Source organism: Equus quagga, chromosome 8 (genome assembly GCF_021613505.1).
Source record: "Equus quagga isolate Etosha38 chromosome 8, UCLA_HA_Equagga_1.0, whole genome shotgun sequence".
NCBI classification, from domain to species: Eukaryota; Metazoa; Chordata; class Mammalia; order Perissodactyla; family Equidae; genus Equus; species Equus quagga.
The window spans coordinates 14,788,794-14,807,643 of record NC_060274.1 but is presented as its reverse complement, the minus strand read 5'-3'; the positions used below and the strand labels follow the sequence as shown (position 1 = coordinate 14,807,643).

Genomic DNA, 18,850 nt, shown 5'->3' with positions numbered 1-18,850 from the left:
AAGGATCTTAGAAGGATGCGAATACAGTTTATTTTATGGCATGAAATATGGTAAAAGTTTCAGAAAATTTTCTACGAGTTACTTGGAAGGAACATTAGGACCTACATGACATGAATTTTATAAAGAAAAACCAAAAAAGGAGAGAAAATAATTTTGTCTTGCCACTTCTAGTTAGGATGTATCATTGAAGCTGAACGCTATTGGTAGAAAATCATACCTGGAGTTTGGAAAGCTCTTGCATGGAAGGTTGCTCAATCTGCAACTTGTCACCACGCCTCTTTAACTCAATGATTCCTGCGTCCAATTCCTTGAGCCCATCTTCAGCCTGTTGTATTGCCTATGGAAGAATTACAACATTTCATTACAGCTCTCACCAACAATTGGCCACACATAATGTGATTCTCATGCCTCTATATTTGTTCCTCTTCTCTCCACATAAAATATTTTCAATGCCCACGAAATGAGTCATTTCCACAGAACATTAAAAACCATGGTCATCTACTACACGGAAAAGGGAAGAAGGCCCTTATTAAGATCAGCTATATTAACGCTGAGGAGGTAGGAGGGACTTCGCACAGAGCGCCGGGAGAACAATGGCTTCCTTGAATAAATAAGGGAATTCATGAATAGCAACATCTGAAAAGAAGCACGATCTAGGACAGAGTTAAAAAAAGGGATTTGTCTAAGATTTTCTAGGGGATCGTGTTTTGATTTCCTGAAATGCAGTTTTGAGCATCTTTGCAGAGAGATTCTGTGAGGCAAGAGGAAAATATGTTACAACATAGTCAGGGAAAGCCTACTCTTTGTTTAGTAGAAGACCAAGCAATCAATAAGTATGAAGGTGGCTGCTACTGCTAAGCCTTGGCCTCCCAGAGTGAGGTCTGTAGACGCAGAACAAGAGCTCATCTTGGTCTTCAAGCTTACTGTTAGGCTGACTCAGAGCTGGAGGAAAACAGAAGAAGGCTGAACACAATTAGGCGCTAAACTTGATGCGACTCATCCCAGAGAGAAGACTCTGGAGAAGGGAGATACCAGTGAATCCCGGAGCAGTCGAAGCAGGCTTTGAGAAGAGACGCAACCTCAGTTGCCCTTGAAGGATGAAAAGAACGTGGACTCCAGATGGCAGATGAAACACATGTGTCCTATTTTCTCTTTCCCGCATCCCCACTACAACCACAGCAAAGATTTTGTTTGCTTGTTTTTGTTGGGTTCCCCCCACCCCCATAAATCCACAAGAACAAGAAAACAAGAAAGAAGACAACAGCAATAAAGTTTTTAAAGCTAGAAATCAGAAGGATACATGAGAACTGACTTCAGGATTCTGAGAAAGCTGAATCCTAAACCAGCAGGGGATCAACACCACCAAATTTACAACAGGGATCTCTAACTCTCCATGAAGAGGGGTGGGATGCTAAAGAAGGAAGGTTGGTGAAAAGCTGCTTAAAAAGCAGTTAAATTCCCACATCCCCTTCCTCATTCCACACTGCCCCTTTCTCTCCTCGGTGAAGAATTGAAAGTTTATTTTTCTGGAGAATATAAAACAGTCTGTGGACCGAGGGGCACCAGACACAGTTGCAGGCTTGAGTAGTTGACTGAAAACAGGAGAATAAAGTGACTGAATGATCACAGAATGCTGAACGTGGAGCTCCTATGTTCTAGAGTGCTGAACCACGTCTCTACTCTCCAGACAGGAGAGGGGAGAAAATATGAAAAGATTGATAGAAAAGATCTAAAAATTTGACACGAGGATTCTCCAACAAATAGCCCACATAGATCTTCCTCCAATAAATCTCAAAATTCTCAAGCCCCATCCACACACCAAGTGCCTATTCAGCTGCTTAGTCCTCCAACCTCAATGTGAAGGACGACAAAGGATTTCCATGTGTCTGAGAAAACCCTCTAGCATGAAATATAGAGACCAAAATGAGCAACAAATAAAAGCAACTCAGAGGGAAACAGAGATTATAAAGGAAAAAAAAATTCAACCAAAAAAATCATTACTATATCCAGAGAGATGGCAAAAGATAACGTATCTATTTAAACAAGAACAGGATACTACAAAAAAAGGATCATTCAAAGCACCAAAATGAGTTCTGGGAAAATTAAACACATGAAAGCAGAAATGCACAACTCAGAAGAAGAGTTCGGAATTGAAGTCAAGGAAATCTCCAGAAAGCAGAGCAAAAAGACACAGAGAGAAATGTCACCTGAGAAGAAAATTAGAGGACTGAAATAGAATATCCAGCTTTTGCCTAAAAGGAGTTCCGAAAAGGGAGACAGATAAAATGAAGGAATGAAAAATATTAAATAAATTATCAGAAAATGTTCCAGAATGGAAAGATGAGAGCTGCCAAATCAAAAAAGACCACTGAGGGGCCGGCCCAGTGGTACAGCAGTGAAGTTCGCACGTTCTGCTTAGGCGGCCTGGGGTTCGCCGGTTTGGATTCCGGGTGCAGACATGGCACCAGTTGGCAAGCCATGCTGTGGTAGGCATCCCACATATAAAGCAGAGGAGGATGGGCATGGATGTTATCTCAGGGCCAGTTTTCCTCAGCAAAAAGAGGAGGATTGGCAGCAGCTGTTACCTCAGGGCTAATCGTCCTCAAAAGAAAAAAAAAGTCCATTGAGCTCCCAGTCCAGTGGATTAAATAGACCCTCCCCAAGGCATGCCATTGGGAAAGTTCAGACCACTGGGGACCTTTGGGACTTAGGATTTTAGATTCCTCAAGCCAACACAGGAAGCTAGAAAACAATGAAGCAAAACCCTCAAAACTCTAAAAGAGGGGTCCAGCCTGGTGGCATAGCAGTTAAGTTCCCGTGTTCTGCTTCAGTGGCCCAGGGTTCATAGTTTCAGAATCCAGGTGTGGACCTAGCACCACTCGTTGAGCCACACTGTGGTGGCATCCAACATAAGACAGACAAGGACTGACATGGATGTTAACTCAGTGACAGTCTTCCTCAAGCAAGAAGAGGAAGATTAGCAACAGATGTTAGCTCAGGGCCAATCTCCCTCACAAAAAAAAACAAAAAACTCTAAAAGAAAATGATTTCCAACCAAGAATTTTATAAAGAGCCCAGCTATCGACAAAATGTGAGCACAGCATCAGAACATTTTCAGACATGTAAAATATTGAAAAATATTCCTCTCATGCATCCTTTCTTAGTAAGGATATGCCCGAATAAAACAAGGAAGCAAGACAATAAAGAGAAAGACTTGAGATTGAGACTCAGAAAAGAGAAGCTCCAACAAAGGGAAAGTGAAGGAAATTCTCAGAACGGTAGTAGAGATCTCTGGAAGACAGCTGTGCCCCAGGCTCACGGGCCGCAGGTCTGCTCTAGCTCAGAATGACACGACTCCCAAGATGAACATAACTGAGGGGCGTCATCCCCTTGCCTTCTGCTGTTACTACCTTTTACATCCAAGGAGGCTGGGATGGAATGAATACATTTTTAGTCGCTTTCCGTTCGTTCAAAGAAATAATCTATTTTTATCTTGGCATTTACTTTAGTTGCATTGGTCAATAATTAGCAAAAATGTCACTTGTGATCATACACATCCTATATTTCACAAGAGAAATTCAAGGCAAAGCATCATTATAGTTGTTCAAATCTTTTTTTGGATCTAGGGACATTATGAGCCAAAATTTAAAAAATAAAGTAAAAAAAAAAAGATCCTTTCGAGTTGAAGATACGACATGGAAGAATGGTTTCTAATTAGGGGAAAATGAGAGATTGCCTTAAAAAGCACATGAAATTGTGGTCAAGAAAAATACACATTCACATATAATTTTGCAAACTATTTTAAGTGATCTCAGATAGATAGATCGATCCATCAATCTGTCTTTACATAGAGAAATATTTGCAGGATTCTCTATGATCCACCCATAGAACATTTAGAGGGCTACTGAAATAAGGTTATGAAATTGTGTTACCACACACACTTTTCATAATTACTTCACTTATGAAACAGGAGCTATTCTGTGTAACATCCTTCCCACGTCTTCTCTCCTCCCTCTTTTCACTGCCATTACACTAGTTTGAATCTCTCATTCCTTCTCATCAGTTCAACTACGTGAAGCCTCATGATGGATATCTTGCTTCCTGACCTGGTCCGCCATGTCAACCTTCCAGGAGCAGGATCTGGCCACTGACATTCAGTCTCACCCTCAAATGCCCTCAGTGACTTTTCACTGCCATTGGTCTCAAGGTGAGTCCAAGTATCTAAAAATGTGTGAGATGATCTCTGAGGATAAAACACTCCTTCATTTATATTCAGCCACATTCATTTCTAATTTTCATTTGTGTGTATGCTTTATAATATGGTACCTTCTTATAATTTAAGTAAATATTCATCTATTTGTGGTGTGGGCTTTTTTTTTTTTTTTTTTAACTAATGAGGTGTGCAGTCAACATAGTTTAGAAACCAACGTTTGTAGAAAAAAGTTCAAATTCTCTCACATTCATCAAGCCCTACCAGCTGCCTCAAATTTTCTTTTCTTTTTTTTTTGTTTTGAGGAAGATTAGCCGTGAGCTAACATCTGCTGCCAATCCTCTTCTTTTTTGTTGAGGAAGACTGGCCCTGAGCTAACATCCATGCCCATCTTCCTCTACTTTATATGTGGGACGGCTACCACAGCATGGCTTGCCAAGCAGTGCCATGTCTGCACCCAGGATCCAAACCACTGAACCCCGGGCTGCTGAAGTGGAATGTGTGCACTTAACCACTGCACCACCGGGCTGGTCCCTCAAATTTTCTTATCCAACCTCATTTCCCCTCAATCACTTTCATTCACGGTAAGTTCAGCTAAACAGGATGAGTGCTTTTCCCCGAAGTGCTTGGAACTGTCGAACATTTAGTCAGCCTTTGTTCCTGCTGCCCTCTTCACTTAGATCTCTGTCTTTCCAGCCTCTGTGTGTCCAAAATTCTAAGTCCAGTTCATATTTCCCTTTACAAAATCTTCCTGATCCTACCCCTGCTGGAGGCAATCGATCCCTCTTAAGCATGGCCACAGCGCCCCATCTGTACCAGGACAGTGTGACTTTCTGTAATATGTCATCAAGGTTCAGGGCTGATCTCATTGTTAGGTGGCAAACTTGTTCAGGTCAGCATCTGTCACTGACACCTTTTCCTATCTCACGTTTCCTAGTTCCATGCAGAAGTAAGTGACAGAGTCAATGTAACCCAGCCAGTTATTCAAACCTGGCACTTAAAAAGAAAATATCTGACAAACAAGCTATGTAAGCCATTAATCTCTCATAGACTATTTGAAATTTCATAGTAAATCCTAGCTACTCTATGCATTTGCTCTTCTGGAAAAAGGCAGTTGTAAATACCTCTATTTGCTCTGCCACAGGCTGTTCAAACACATTTGCCAGCTTCTGCAGAATGATGTACTTGTTGTCCGCCAGTGAGGTAAACAGCACCTTCAGATCATTCTACGGAGGAAAGCAATAGCACGACTTAACACGTGTAACAGGGGATTCAAAATGGTTGTAAATATAACACACATTCTTAGAAATAAGATAGAGGCGTAAGAGTTTCATATCCAGAAGAACTATGGGGAGGTAAAAGAAACTGGTAACAATTTACCTAAGTGCTAAAATCGACTTTTAAAGAATTTGTTACACAAAGCATTTCCAACACGATGTAAAGGGAGACGAAGTATATGAATAAAAAGCAATAATGCTCACTCTAATCTTCTGGTTATATCTGAAATAAGTGTGCACATTTAAACACTACAGCAGAAATATTACACTAATGATTTTCTATCTAGTAAAACAACCTATTGGTGTCATCCTGATTTGGGAAAAAATATGATTAAGAATAATATGATTTCTTTTTTCCTCTCTCCCCTCCTTCCCTCTCTCCCTCACTTCCTTCTTTCTCCTATTTTCAAAGATTTTGCACAAACTTACAAAAAGCCTTCCAGAAGCTTAGAAAATAAATATCACCCACGATGACCAAAGACAGACAAAGAGACAACGCAAAACGATCTTAGCTGAGCCTTCCGTTCATAAACGTTACTCATTGAAAAGTCCAAATATATTTACATTGAGTTAGGTTTTACAAAAAGAAAATAACTTCAGAATTTCAGTACTCAATGCTAAAGGGAATAATGAACTGGAACAAAATTTGAATGATAAAATTTTTAACTTTTCCCGTGGAATATCAGCCAATAAGCTCTATTTCTTATTGGTCAGCAAATGCATATGAGGGGCTGGTTGTGCGTCAGAGGCTGAAGTTTGACTCATCAAATCCACTTCACCAGGCGTGGATCATATACAAGTACATGTCACCAAGACACACAAATTCTGACCCTCTCATGAAAAGAATAATCACACCAAGGAAGAAAAGAAAGTCTATGGGGATGTGTGGAAGCACTAACACAAAACCCAAGGCCGAAAAGCAAAACAGTAGGTAGCTCATGCAGTAAAATAAAAAAACAGAAATAGCACTGAACATGAGAATTAGAGAAAAGCATACGATTCTCAGAGGCAGTAACTGTCACTAAGCAAACCCAAACCAGTCTGTAAGCCGAGTTGAGGACCAAATAGGAAACTGTAATAACAGCGCTGGAAAAATGACGCCAGAAACAAGAGTTTTCTTTACGAGTTATGATCATGTTTGTATTATTCAACTATGTTCAGGGTGATGCCACGTGGGCCATTAGAACTACGACACATTTATCTATTGGGATGTGTAGGAAAAGAGGGTTCCCATTCATTTGAATAGATTCAAAAAGGAATTAAGTTTCTATTATCTACATTTATTTAGAACAACGTTAGTTCAGTTAATCTAAATGAATAGATAAAGATAAATAACATAACATGGGTTAGAAATGGAGAGTGTATATTTCCTATACATGGTCTTTACATTTTTAATGCCATATTTTCTATCTTAATTATATTCCACTCGAGGTAAGAGAAAACAGTGTTCACTTTTCTGGAAGTCGCACTAATTATTGGAAGAGACTAGTCAAGAAGATGGTAAAGCAAAGAATATCACTGATTTAAAAATTATTAAATAAAAAACTTTAGGAGGTGCTAATACCCATATGGATGTTGATATTCTCTTAAAAATAAAAATCCAAAGGCTCTAACCATTTCTTAATACTACATTTGTGATACATCAGGATAATTAAGGTATCTATACGTTACACACATAACAGACATCATAATTTTTTTCTTATACTCACTAGAATTACCTGTAGGGCGTAAAGAGGCAGGATTCCAGCTGTTTGAGGAACAGGTCCAAGTTTCAAGTTCTAGAAATCATTTGTGCTGCCTCACTTAATAAAATCTAAATAAAGAATTCTTTCATTTTTTAAATAACTTAAAATACCTGATTATAAAAACATCCAGGAAATGTATTTGGCGTTAAGTCTACGGGAAAAATGTTTTACCTACAGCATAGTTGACATTAAATTGTTGTGAGTCCACGTAGGCGCTATACATCTACGTAACACCTGTGCATTCTTCCAGATTGTCTGCTGCGTATAGGATAATGATAGCAGTCTGGCAAAAGCTAATACGCAAAGGTTAAATGAAAAATGAAGGCACACTATTCCAATAACTATTGAGCACGGACAGCATACCAGGTGCTTGGTGCAAAGTAAAAGAAAATGGTTTGTAGACTTGACCTTTAATTATATTAACATTGGAACTCTTTCTCTCAATTAAATTGGAACACAAACATCTTGAAATGTCCGTTTTTGTTCGTGAGCTGGCCACCAACAACTAGAAACTTACTGGCAGAGGAAAACTAGAGAACATGATTTAAAGAGAATTTCATGATTGCATGTTCTCCTCTTGGTCCTCTACACAAAATGAGTTCCAGAGTATTCTCTCAGTTCATATTTTACTCTGACTGGCTATAACTACCAATAAAAATTTTAAAGCACCAAAGACACTAGCATAGTAAATACAAATTGAAAAAGGGAAATATGTCTCTGAGTGATACACATATTTTCATTTTTAACCTGCCTCATTCATAGCTGATAGACTAGAATGCTGTTAAAAGTCAGTGCATTATTTTATGCAAGATGGATTTTAGAGTAATGAAATAAGTTTCCACAAGTTGGACAACAGTCTTACTGACTTTAGACATAGTGCACATAGATGTACATGCAATCAGATCTTGCATCCAAAACAAAATACCCAAATAACCAACCCCAGCTTTTCTGACTCCAAGTGAGATGCTCTTTCCTGTCTACGAACTACACAACATAAAAGATACACATGCAAACATCCAGTCCAGGTCATTCCTCTAAGCCACAGATTTGCAGATCCAAATATCTACTGCGACTATTCACCTGAGTATCTTAATTCTACCCCATATTCTTGCCCAACCAATGGTACTGCCAACGACCCAGTCTTGCCCACTGTCAACGACACTGCTATCCACCAGGCTGCTGTTAAAAATGCCCCTTCGATGCTCGAGTCAGAGTCCCTAGAGTTCCTCAGCAGCCCCTCCTTTCTCTCATTCTCTATCTCCAAACCATCAACAAATGCTCTCCTGCTGAGCCTGCCTTCAAAATACATCTTGAATAGGTCAACTATTTTCCATCTCCCCTGCCATCACCCTAACAATACAAAACATAAAAATCCGCTGGTTTCAGATCGTGTATCTGTTATAATACATACTATTATTAATAGCAACAACAATAACCAAACCTGCTGAGTGCTTACTATCTTTCAGATACTGTTCAAAGTATTTTCCACATTTTATCCTCACAAAACTCTATGAGGCATGATTTAATAGTCAAGGACACCATGGCTCAGAGAAGCAGCTAAGGTTACACAGCAGTAGGTGACAGAGCCAGAATCTGAACCCAGGAGGGTCAGCTTAGAGACTCTTAATTTTTGCCCTTCTGACTTTGCAAAATGAATATTACAGCAATGCTCAGCTAATAGGGATGTTGTGAAGATCAAAGACAACAGTGGACGTGGAAAATTTTTGTGAATAAAAAAGATACACAAACATTTGTGATAATTTTACTTTGTAGCTTTAAGAATTTAAACTACTGGAAGGTAGTGATAATTTGTCCCTCTACATGAATATCTAGAAAATTCCAGGTTTCTTGGCCAATACCACATCTATTTGACATTTTACAGTATTTTTTTACAAATCAAAATTTTACGTCAAACTTTTGGCCCCAAGTACATGTATCTATGTTATAAATCTTCTGTTTGTTAAAAATAAAATTCAATTAAAACTTAAATATTCCCAAAGGGTGCTTTTTATTAGGAATGAAAACCAACACTAAAAGTTTACCAGCGACTTTTGCATTTGCTGAAGTTTAGGGTCATAAGAAAAGTTTCACAAGCACACAATTATTCAATTGGAAACAGAACTCTAGTCTGAGGCTAAAAAGCACTAAGACTGAGGAGTCAGGGTTGGGAAGTAACGCAACACATTTTTAGCACAAGTAGAAGTGATTCAGCCATAGTTACTTCAACAGCCCCTGGGTACTGAAGTCTAGGGTTCATCCTGTATGACAGCACTTCCTGCATGTCACTTTGCTCATACGTTTTAAACTGTACTATTATCACCTGGAAATTATAACATACCATAAATACCACTTTTATTGGTTGAATTTAAAGGTCTATTCAGTTCTTAGTTTGGTTGGCTGGTTTTCTCAACCCTCCATTTCTAGGAGCATAAAACTCTCAGTTTTCTAAGTCATGAGTTCAATCCCCTTGTTTTTCTGGAATGTTCTTGCTCTTCATTATACATTTGGGGAAAAAAGTCTATATCATACCTCAATAAGACATCTTGTTTAGTACTGAACATAGCTAGAGAATGGTCAAGCATCTCTTGATAACGTCTTACCTGGAAATTGAGTATTTGCTGAAGTCTTTCCTTCATCTGATGACATCGTTGATTGACTACTGAGTCGAGCAAGGATAGCCTGCCCAAAAGACAACCCAAAGTGTCTTCAATAACATCTCGGTTATCGCCATTCTCTGGAAATGCTTGGGAAAACAAGTTCTTGTTCTTATCCATTTCTTCAGACATTTCCTTAATATCTTTGGCAAGAGTCTAGGGTTGATGAAAGAAAAAGCACATTTCAATGTTTAGATCCATGAATCCATATACAAATCTTTTCCTCATAGAAAGTCTGCTCTCTCTTAATGTTCAATGATAATTACAACTAAGGCAACTTGAACCACTTTCTTACATTTCTATAAACATTATGCAAATTGCTGCTGGAGAGATTGTTCTCAGAAGCTTTACATCATTACCTAGTAATAATATACATTTGGTGAAAAATGAGTTTTGCAAAGTGATATTTAGGAATTCAAACATTATTTTTTTTACTGTTTCCCATGTAGAGGATTTACAATAGACAACAGGGTTTCTACAAAGAGTCCTCCAGTTTTTCCTCCTCCTACATACAAAAGATAAAGAAGAAAAAATGCAGGGGCCAGGGGCCGGCCCGGTGGCACAGTGATTAAGTTTGCACATTCCGCTTCGGCAGCCCAGGGTTCACTGGTTCGCATCCCAGGTGCGGACATGGCACTGGTTGGCAATCCATGCTGTGGCAGGCATCCCACAGAGAGGAATCACAATGACCTATAACTAGGATACACAACTATGTACTGGGGTTTTGAGGAGAAAACAACAAAAAAAGAAGATTGGCAATAGATGTTAGCTCAGGGCCAAACTTCCTCACCAAAAAATAAACAAATAAATAAAATTTAAAAAAGAATAAAAATGCAAAACATAAATACCTTTGGGAGCTTTTTATATCTAGGCAATTCTTTTCTGAATTACGCTGCTTGGAAATACACTTAATTTGCACTTTATTAGAACTGTTTCACGTTTAACCTTCTTTATACATAACATTAATTATTCAGTATCAGATTTCAAGTGCTCTTCAATGTCACACACTCACAGACACAAGCTGTGGCCAAACTGACCTCTTGGTTGAAGAGGCAAGTTTCTGTTTCTTCTGGTAAAAGGGCTGTGGTGACAAATAAACGTTCTTCGACATCATCCAACCAAGTAGAGGTGGCTGAGACCCCATCGTATAACTTCTGTTCCAAGTGAATACTCTGCCTCTTCGTCCCTCCACCCTGGAAAACAACAGAGGACAAACAATGAATTACGGTGTTTTGAGAAATAGAAGAAAAATAGCAGGATGGGATGCCGGCCCCAGTGGCTCTTCCTTTTAGGACTAGGATCTAGCAATGGGTCTCAACACTTCGTGCCCGGGGGGGGACAGCTTCACGACACCAAGATCCACAAGCAAACCAACAGCGCAGCCCTACCTGGGACGAAACCTCCTCAAAGGCCTGGTTCAATCCATCCAGCAAAGAGGTCACTGCAGATTTATCTTGGGTCTCCCCGTCCCCTTTGTAGAGCGGCACGCCAGACAGGAGCCGATTCGGCCTGCTGTAGAGCTGTGGGTGAACAGCAGCGGCTTATTAAGGGCACATGTAGCATGTCCAGCTTTCTCATTTAGCAGTGCATGTGGAAGCAGATGCTGGAAAGGCTGTCCTTATGAAAAACTCTTCTGGATAAATATGACCCCTACCACATACCACGCTGACTAAACATGGTGAGCAGATTCAGCAATGGCAACGTTTCCACTGATGGACTCCAAAGAAAGGTGGTGGGAAACATGCATGAAATCTTATCACAGCCTTCCTCTCAACTTGTCTTCTTGGTTTGAGCATCACCCATGATGAACTAATGCATCCTAAATACTAGATCTACCCTGGCCCCTTGGCTTTCGTCATTCACTTACCTCCTCTAAACTCTCTTAGGTATACACATCTCCCTAGTAAGGACCAAGAAATGGCCTAACATTTAAACTCTTTAATGCTTCCAGTCAAACTCCATCTCCCATAACTTGTCAAAACACCTCATCCTCATCTTGCCTTCAGGCTGATTACTCATTATCCTCTCAACATGCCAGGCTCCTTCTCCACCGTAGCTGGAACGCCCACCACCCAGCACGTCTTCAAAACTCACCAAATTCCACACCTCCCATGGTGGCTTTCCACATTTTTTACTTCTACTTCTCTTTAATTTCCCACTTATGGAGTCTACCATGATTGCTTAATTTTTCAAAACTGTATAAAATATTGCCTTGGTTGGGTTATAGGTTCCTAGGAGCAGGAGCCATATTTTATCCTGGAGCCATGTAGGCTGCTCTGTATAGGGATACTAAATACACTGGAAATGAATAGAGAAAGAAAATTGCTCTAAACAATAAATGCCTTTTGACCTAGTGAACTTTAGGCCAAAAAAATGTGCCTGTTTTTAAGCTTGAGAGGATAAGTATGTCTGGTGTACAAAATTGTCAGTAAGTAGCGTGAAAAAGGATGGACTACAGAGTTGGACAGACCTACGTCTCAATCCCAGCTCTGCCTCTTCTTTGTCATGAGACCCTGAGAAATTCTCTCCAAGGCTACATTTACAGATCTACAAAGTAGAGAGAACGTCAACCTCACCACAGAGTTCCTAGAAAGCTTACCGCCTAGAACACAAAATGGGTACATTAAACGATCATTCCTTTTCTTCTTGGAAACTCCCACAGCTAAACTGCCCCTTCCCTACCTTATCTCCCATCTCTTCACACCAAAGAGAAGAAAACAAACCAGGAGGCACTTTGTACAAATGACTGGTGATTCCTTAAAGAAAGCACTCGAATGCAAAAATGTCATAAAATAAAGAACATTCGATGCTTTCCATTTCTAATTCCAAAGGGAAGACAGACATGAACCTGAACCTAAACTTTAACAGTCCAGATATCATGTGGGAATGTAGGTGGCCGCAGAACAAGCCCAGATGGAGAATACTGAGATGCCAGGATGGCACCCGCTGAGAGAAAAAGGAGCTCTCCGACATAAGAGCAGGTAATGGATGGGATGTCCAGGAGGTCTGCAGACACTGGATGAATCATGCAGGCACTTTAAGCTGAATGGACAATAGGTGGAATCCAGGGGATGTGCATTCAATGAATGGAGAACAGTAAGCATGAAATATTACTAGAAATGTCCTGGATTTATCTGCCTCAGGAGAGTCACAAAAGACTGTGGTCCCTGATTTAGGTCTGTAAATATCTCTCACAGTCAAAGGAATGGGGAAACACTATAACATGAAGGCAAGCTAGTGGTCAAGTCCAGGAGAGCTAGATCAGAAATCAAGACTTCAAGCTGCGGGTCTGAGGAATGTGTGATCAGGGGTGTGAAGAAGGATTAACTCAAACACAGGGAGGAGGTCCGTGCAAAACTGTAGGCCAACATCTCCCAGGGTGGAGTATGGTTCTGGGACAACCGCCTCTAGGAATGGAGTGCTCTATGTGCCCTAGGGCCAGAGCTGGTGTCTATTCCTGTGGACAGAGGCAAAGTAGGCTCCTGGCCCGAGAGGGGAGTGAGAGGGTGTGGCATGCCACGAGAGTTTGTAAAATGAGATAGAAATGGATGGCTCTGGAGGGGCTTGCGAACGGTTCCCCATAGATGAGGGGACACGTTACAACATTTAGACCATCTCCTTTCAGGTGATCCTGGCAAGAAGCTCCTCCCCTTTCTCTCCTCAGATGCACCTTACTGATATCCTTTTGCTTCCAGGTTAAGCCTCTCTCAGACCCTAAGCTAGTCCTGGCCAGAGCAACGAGAACAGCAGCCTCCTCAGAGCCACAGTAAAGGTTCTAGAATTTACTCTGATAATACTACTGTCATGGAATGGCCCAGAGGAGCATTGCTGGCCCAGGACCTGGGACTAGGTTTCCGCCTTCAAAATCCTGCCAAGCCACAGCTGGGGTGAGCATCCAAAGGGCTGCCTGGGTTCCTGCCTCACTCACTAGCTCTCTAAGAGGGCGATTCCTCTCACTCTCAGTTGTTGTCTGGCTTCTGCCTAGAGTGAACTAATAGCTGTCATCCACCTGGAGCCTTCTGTTGCTATATCCAATTCCACTGGATTTGGCTTGCTTGGCGGGACCAAATCCAACATCACACAGTACCTACCCATCTTGGGAACCAGCCTACAGATGGGTTAGTAATCATTCTAGCTGACCACTGGCTTCCCCTTCCTTTTAGATCCAACGAGCTCCCAAAATGTTTTTCATTAAGATCTTCTGAAACTATTAAATACTGGAAGTAGCAATGGAAAATAAGATAACATGACAATTACTCCCAGATTTGTGGAATTTCTTTTGCCAGAGATGTGTATATCTTTGATTTGAATCTTTAATTTTCAAAGTTGTAAAAAAGAAAAAAAGGGGGGGGCACTTAAAATTTAATAGTTTATGCTGAGTCATCAGATATTAATCATCTCTAAGGAAAATAGGATCTAGAAATCAAATAAATTTCCACATACAAATATACAATTAAGGAAAACACGAAACAGGCTTGTCAAGAAACATACAGGATGAATAATTTATGTCATTTTGAATTGATAATAAAAATAAACATTATTGCACAAGTTATATTCCTTTAGCATAAGCTGTGCATCTTTTATGTTAGTAATAGAGAAAAGCAAAATGTTTGGTACCACTTGCTCTTGTTCCTGTTCCAGAACATTCTGTAGTAGTTTCTGCTTGGTACTAAATTCTTGATGTAGGCTTTCCCATTTCATTCTCATCTGGTCTTCAGCAGGAGATTGCTCCCCTTCCATCCCCAAGTCCTGGGATAACACATCAGGTTTTTCGCTATTAGAAGAATAAATAATCTAAGTTTACAATGTGTGCAAAAAGGTGATAAGTTCTAGGTAACTCATTGTACCTACTAGATCTGGCTCTAAAATTGGAACTAGATTATTTTAGTCATTAGCTTACACTTTAAAAATATAAATAAAAATAGAAAATTTGACACTAACCATAAAACAAGTATATTCTTACTGATATTATAATTGAACCATGAGCACAATTAAATTAAAAATACATTGAAAATAGTTCAATATTAAAGATAAAAAAATAATTGTAACTTTTAGAATCAGAATGTGTATAATTAGATTAGTATCCTTTGACAAATACCCTACAAATTAATTCAAAAGCCCTAAAAATACGCTTAGTCTACGGAGAGTTTTACGCTGAGTCCAAAGAAAATACTATAGACCAGGTTTTAGGATCCAGACTGGGAGTACAGATCGTGAAAGTAAGGTACTGCAGTATCATCCTTAAAGACAGGCAGCAGTGTGGCATCTGAGAAAGACTACGGCTTTTGGGGTGAGACAGATCTGCTTTGATCCCCACTCCAGCACATTAGATTTGTGACTTGGAGTAATTTGCTTCACTTCCCTGAGCCTCAATTTTCCCATCTTTAAATGAAGACAGTATTTATCTTGCAGAAGTATGAGAATTAAATTTAGAGGCAAATAATAATCACTCAATAAATGGGGCCTAATGACAGTGGTAACGGTAACAACAAGAATCTGGGGGACCCAAGTTCCAATAGATCCTCGTTTGTCAGGAGTTTTGAAGTCCTAACTAGAACCATGCCATCTGAAAGGCACACTAGATTGTAATTACGATTTTGACAGAAGCTTTGTTCAAGTGGAAAAAAATAACAATTCCATTGGCAAGATAATACTATACAGTATGCCAAAGCCAATTCTTCTAAGAAGAAGTTTTGAATACAACAGTTTCTTGAGGTAAGTCCGCTGATGTAAGCCTTAAATGATTATCTGTAAGGCTATGACGCAGGAATCCTACTTCTAGGATACAACCGAGAGAATTTCTCCCACCTGTGCACTTAGAGACATGTAAGAGGGTAGTTCGACAATGCCAGTCACAGCAAGAAAAAAACCGGCAACAATGTAAATGCCCAACAACAAGAAAATGGGGGAATAAGTTCTTATTTCACAACGTAAAATACTGCTAAGCAATTAAAATGAAAAGAACTAGATCTATATGTGTCAACATGAATCAATCTAAAAAAGTAATGGTGAGTGAAAAAAGTGCCAAAATACAATTGATAGCCCTAATTTTGTTTATTAGTCTCTGGACTTTTGTGTGTTTTTAAAAAAATCTTTTGAAATAAAAATCAAGTTTTAAAGTTCTTATGAAATTAAATTTCTTTATTGCGCTGTCTTTTGTAACACATCACTTTTAATTCATTTATGTTTGCATAACAATTTAGGATAAAACCAGGGGATATTTAAAATCTATATTCTTATATTTAATCATTGACACATATAAAACACCACCAGCTAATCAGTCTTAAATTGGAACATAGCCTTTTGTTTTCCATGGAAAATATTCTTCTTTCCCTTTGATATTTATATCAATTAATTTCCTTAGTAATCTTGGAAGGACTCCTCCATCAACTCTCCTATATGTCACATGCTACTTATTCTTTATATATTAAATTTGTACCCACGAAGCAGGTCATGACCTTCCCACAGGGGTTTTCTTACATAAACCAATTCACATTTGATAGTCTTGGAAAATCAGCTAACAAGTTAAAGCCTGAATATATAAAGGTTTTTTGTAGCGATGCTATTGTTCTGTTGAAATATATATATATATTTTCTTTTGGCTTCTGGATATTGCTTAATTTATGGTTGTTCATTCGCTTGGTATCTTTACCCAGAGGTTTGAAAGGCATGCTTGAATGGTAACTAACCAGATTTGAAGGTGATTTTTCCAAAGAATTTGTATAAAAACTAAAGAATTTATAGGCAGCGTTTAAAATCAGTTTTGTACAGAAAGCCAGTACCGCACAGCAAACCTCTCTAAAAAATTTTCATCTGGGTCCTTTCCAAAGCTAAAGGGCAAGGAAAGAAAAAAAGATCATGGCAAGAAAGTTGCGGAAGATTCCTCCTGATTCTTTTTGTGAACTATACACATGATGGGGAGGCAATATGTGTGGTGGGTTCTCTATAAAGACAGAGTTTGGCAAAAATATTGAGAAAACTATGAAGGATGAATAAACATCTTAGAAGAACTGGAAACAGAATAGAAACTGCAAAATGAATGCAAGTCTCGATTTGGAGTCAGCATGGAAGGCACAGTGTTTCTCACTTGGGTTTGTATAGACACACATATTTATGGCCTTATCAGCATTTTTAAGCTTCATGGACAACAGAGATTTTTAAAACCCCTTTGTATTTAATTTAACACAATTTGTGTGTGTTTGTGTGAGAAGGACTGTCACTGAGCTGGCATCTGTGCCAATCTTCTTCTATTTTGTATGTGGGACCCCGCCACGGCATGGCCTGATGAGCGGTGTGTAGGCCCTCACCTGGGATCCGAATCAGTGGACCCCAGGAGGCCAAAGCAGAGTGTGAGAATTTAACCACTGTGCAACCAGGCTGGCCCCAATTTCAACACAATTTTTACAGTTTTAGGGTTATTTTAATGGAATTTCTGACTATAGATGCCATAATAGTATTCATTCTTATTTTTTTAATTGATATTTATTATTTGTATCGATATTTTTAGTGTTTTTTGATTTGTTTTTCCTTTCTTGAATGTCTTCCTATTTCCTAGGTATTTTGTTAGAATATGTGTATTGACAATTGCATTTTAGTTTGGTTTCTATCATTTTGCCCTTGAAATTCTCAAATATATACATATATATGTATATAGTGAACACTGATATCGTATATCAGTACCAGTATGTCAGCACTGACTAAACTGAAAAAAAATGAAAAAAAAATCTTAAAATCTGCCTTTCCAAAGTTAGTTTTGATAATCTACATTCTAGTCTGGCTCTTACCCACACATATACCATACAGTCAATTTTTATTTTTATGTTTTTTTGGTGAGGAAGATTGGCCCTGAGCTAATATCTGTTGCCAATCTTCCTCTGTTTTGTTTTTGTTTGTTTTTCTCTCCAAAGCCCCAGTGCATAGTCCTATATCCTAGCTGCAGGTCATTCTAGTTCTTGTATGCGGGATGCTGCCACAGGATGGCTTGATGAGTGGTGTAAAGGTCTGCACCCAGGATCCGAACCAGCAAACTTCCCAGCTGCCTAAGCAGAGTGTGCAAATTTAACCACTTGGCCATGGGGCCGGCCCCTACATTCAATTTTATATCACATTTGTACTTAGTATCACAGATACATTTTCTGATACTGTTACATAACTTCTTGTTAAGATTATATATACATACTTTTTTTCTTAGGCTTTTTTATACCATTGGGCATTTCTGCCTTTTCAATTATCTGGTATTATAAATAATATTTCAAAATTATTTTTATTATATGTATTTCCTCCTTTAGTTTATTTCCTTCAAGTAAATGATCAGACATGAGAACATTCAAGGCAGTGGAGTTAAAGCTATTTGGCATATTACGGCCAAACGACACTACTACTAAATTACTACCTTTAGCAACGCATGAACACAGAGGTTTCACCGAAACTTTTTTCTTAACGTTTTAGACTTTAAAGAAAGTTTTCTTAGATAACTTCTCCGTTGACATTCACAGCCTTCACAACCCTTCTGTGATGAAGCGGGTCGGTTATTACTCTGATTCTACAGATGAGCAAACTGAGGCTTGAGCTGAGTAACTTTTCCAGGGTGACAGCAGGAGAGCTGGAATAAAACCCAGCCTTGACTCAACATACAGGGATGCGTCCACTCCGCTTCAGTGCCTTTTCCTTCCTATGTTTTAAATCCAAGTCTTCAACTTGAAACATCACCTTAATTTTTCTTTTAACACTTTACTTTTCTGCGTATAAGACTTTTGGTCTCCACTCCAAACCAGGACACAAAGCTCAATGACTTTACATGTAGAAATTATAGAAATAGAACATCAAGAAAAATCCAGGGGGCCAGCCCGGCGGCGCAGCAGTTAAGGGCACACGTTCTACTTTGGCGGCCCTGGGTTAACCAGTTCGGATCCCGGGTGCAGACGTGGCACCACTTGGCACACCATGCTGTGGTAGGCGCCCCAC

General features: G+C 39.3%; 1 protein-coding gene across 11 annotated transcripts in view; it reads right to left on the bottom strand.

Moving 5' to 3' along the window:
* The window catches only part of SYNE1 (spectrin repeat containing nuclear envelope protein 1), a 446,099-nt gene that overhangs the window by 111,884 nt on the left and 315,365 nt on the right, over positions 1-18,850 (bottom strand). For all 11 annotated transcript variants that reach the window (XM_046669209.1, XM_046669206.1, XM_046669212.1 and 8 more), the window contains 6 exons: positions 14,504-14,660; positions 11,275-11,406; positions 10,924-11,079; positions 9,833-10,042; positions 5,335-5,436; positions 218-337 (listed from right to left, as the gene is read on the bottom strand). In XM_046669209.1, the coding sequence (XP_046525165.1) occupies positions 218-337; positions 5,335-5,436; positions 9,833-10,042; positions 10,924-11,079; positions 11,275-11,406; positions 14,504-14,660 (877 nt within the window). The remainder of the gene's footprint in view (positions 1-217; positions 338-5,334; positions 5,437-9,832; positions 10,043-10,923; positions 11,080-11,274; positions 11,407-14,503; positions 14,661-18,850) is intronic.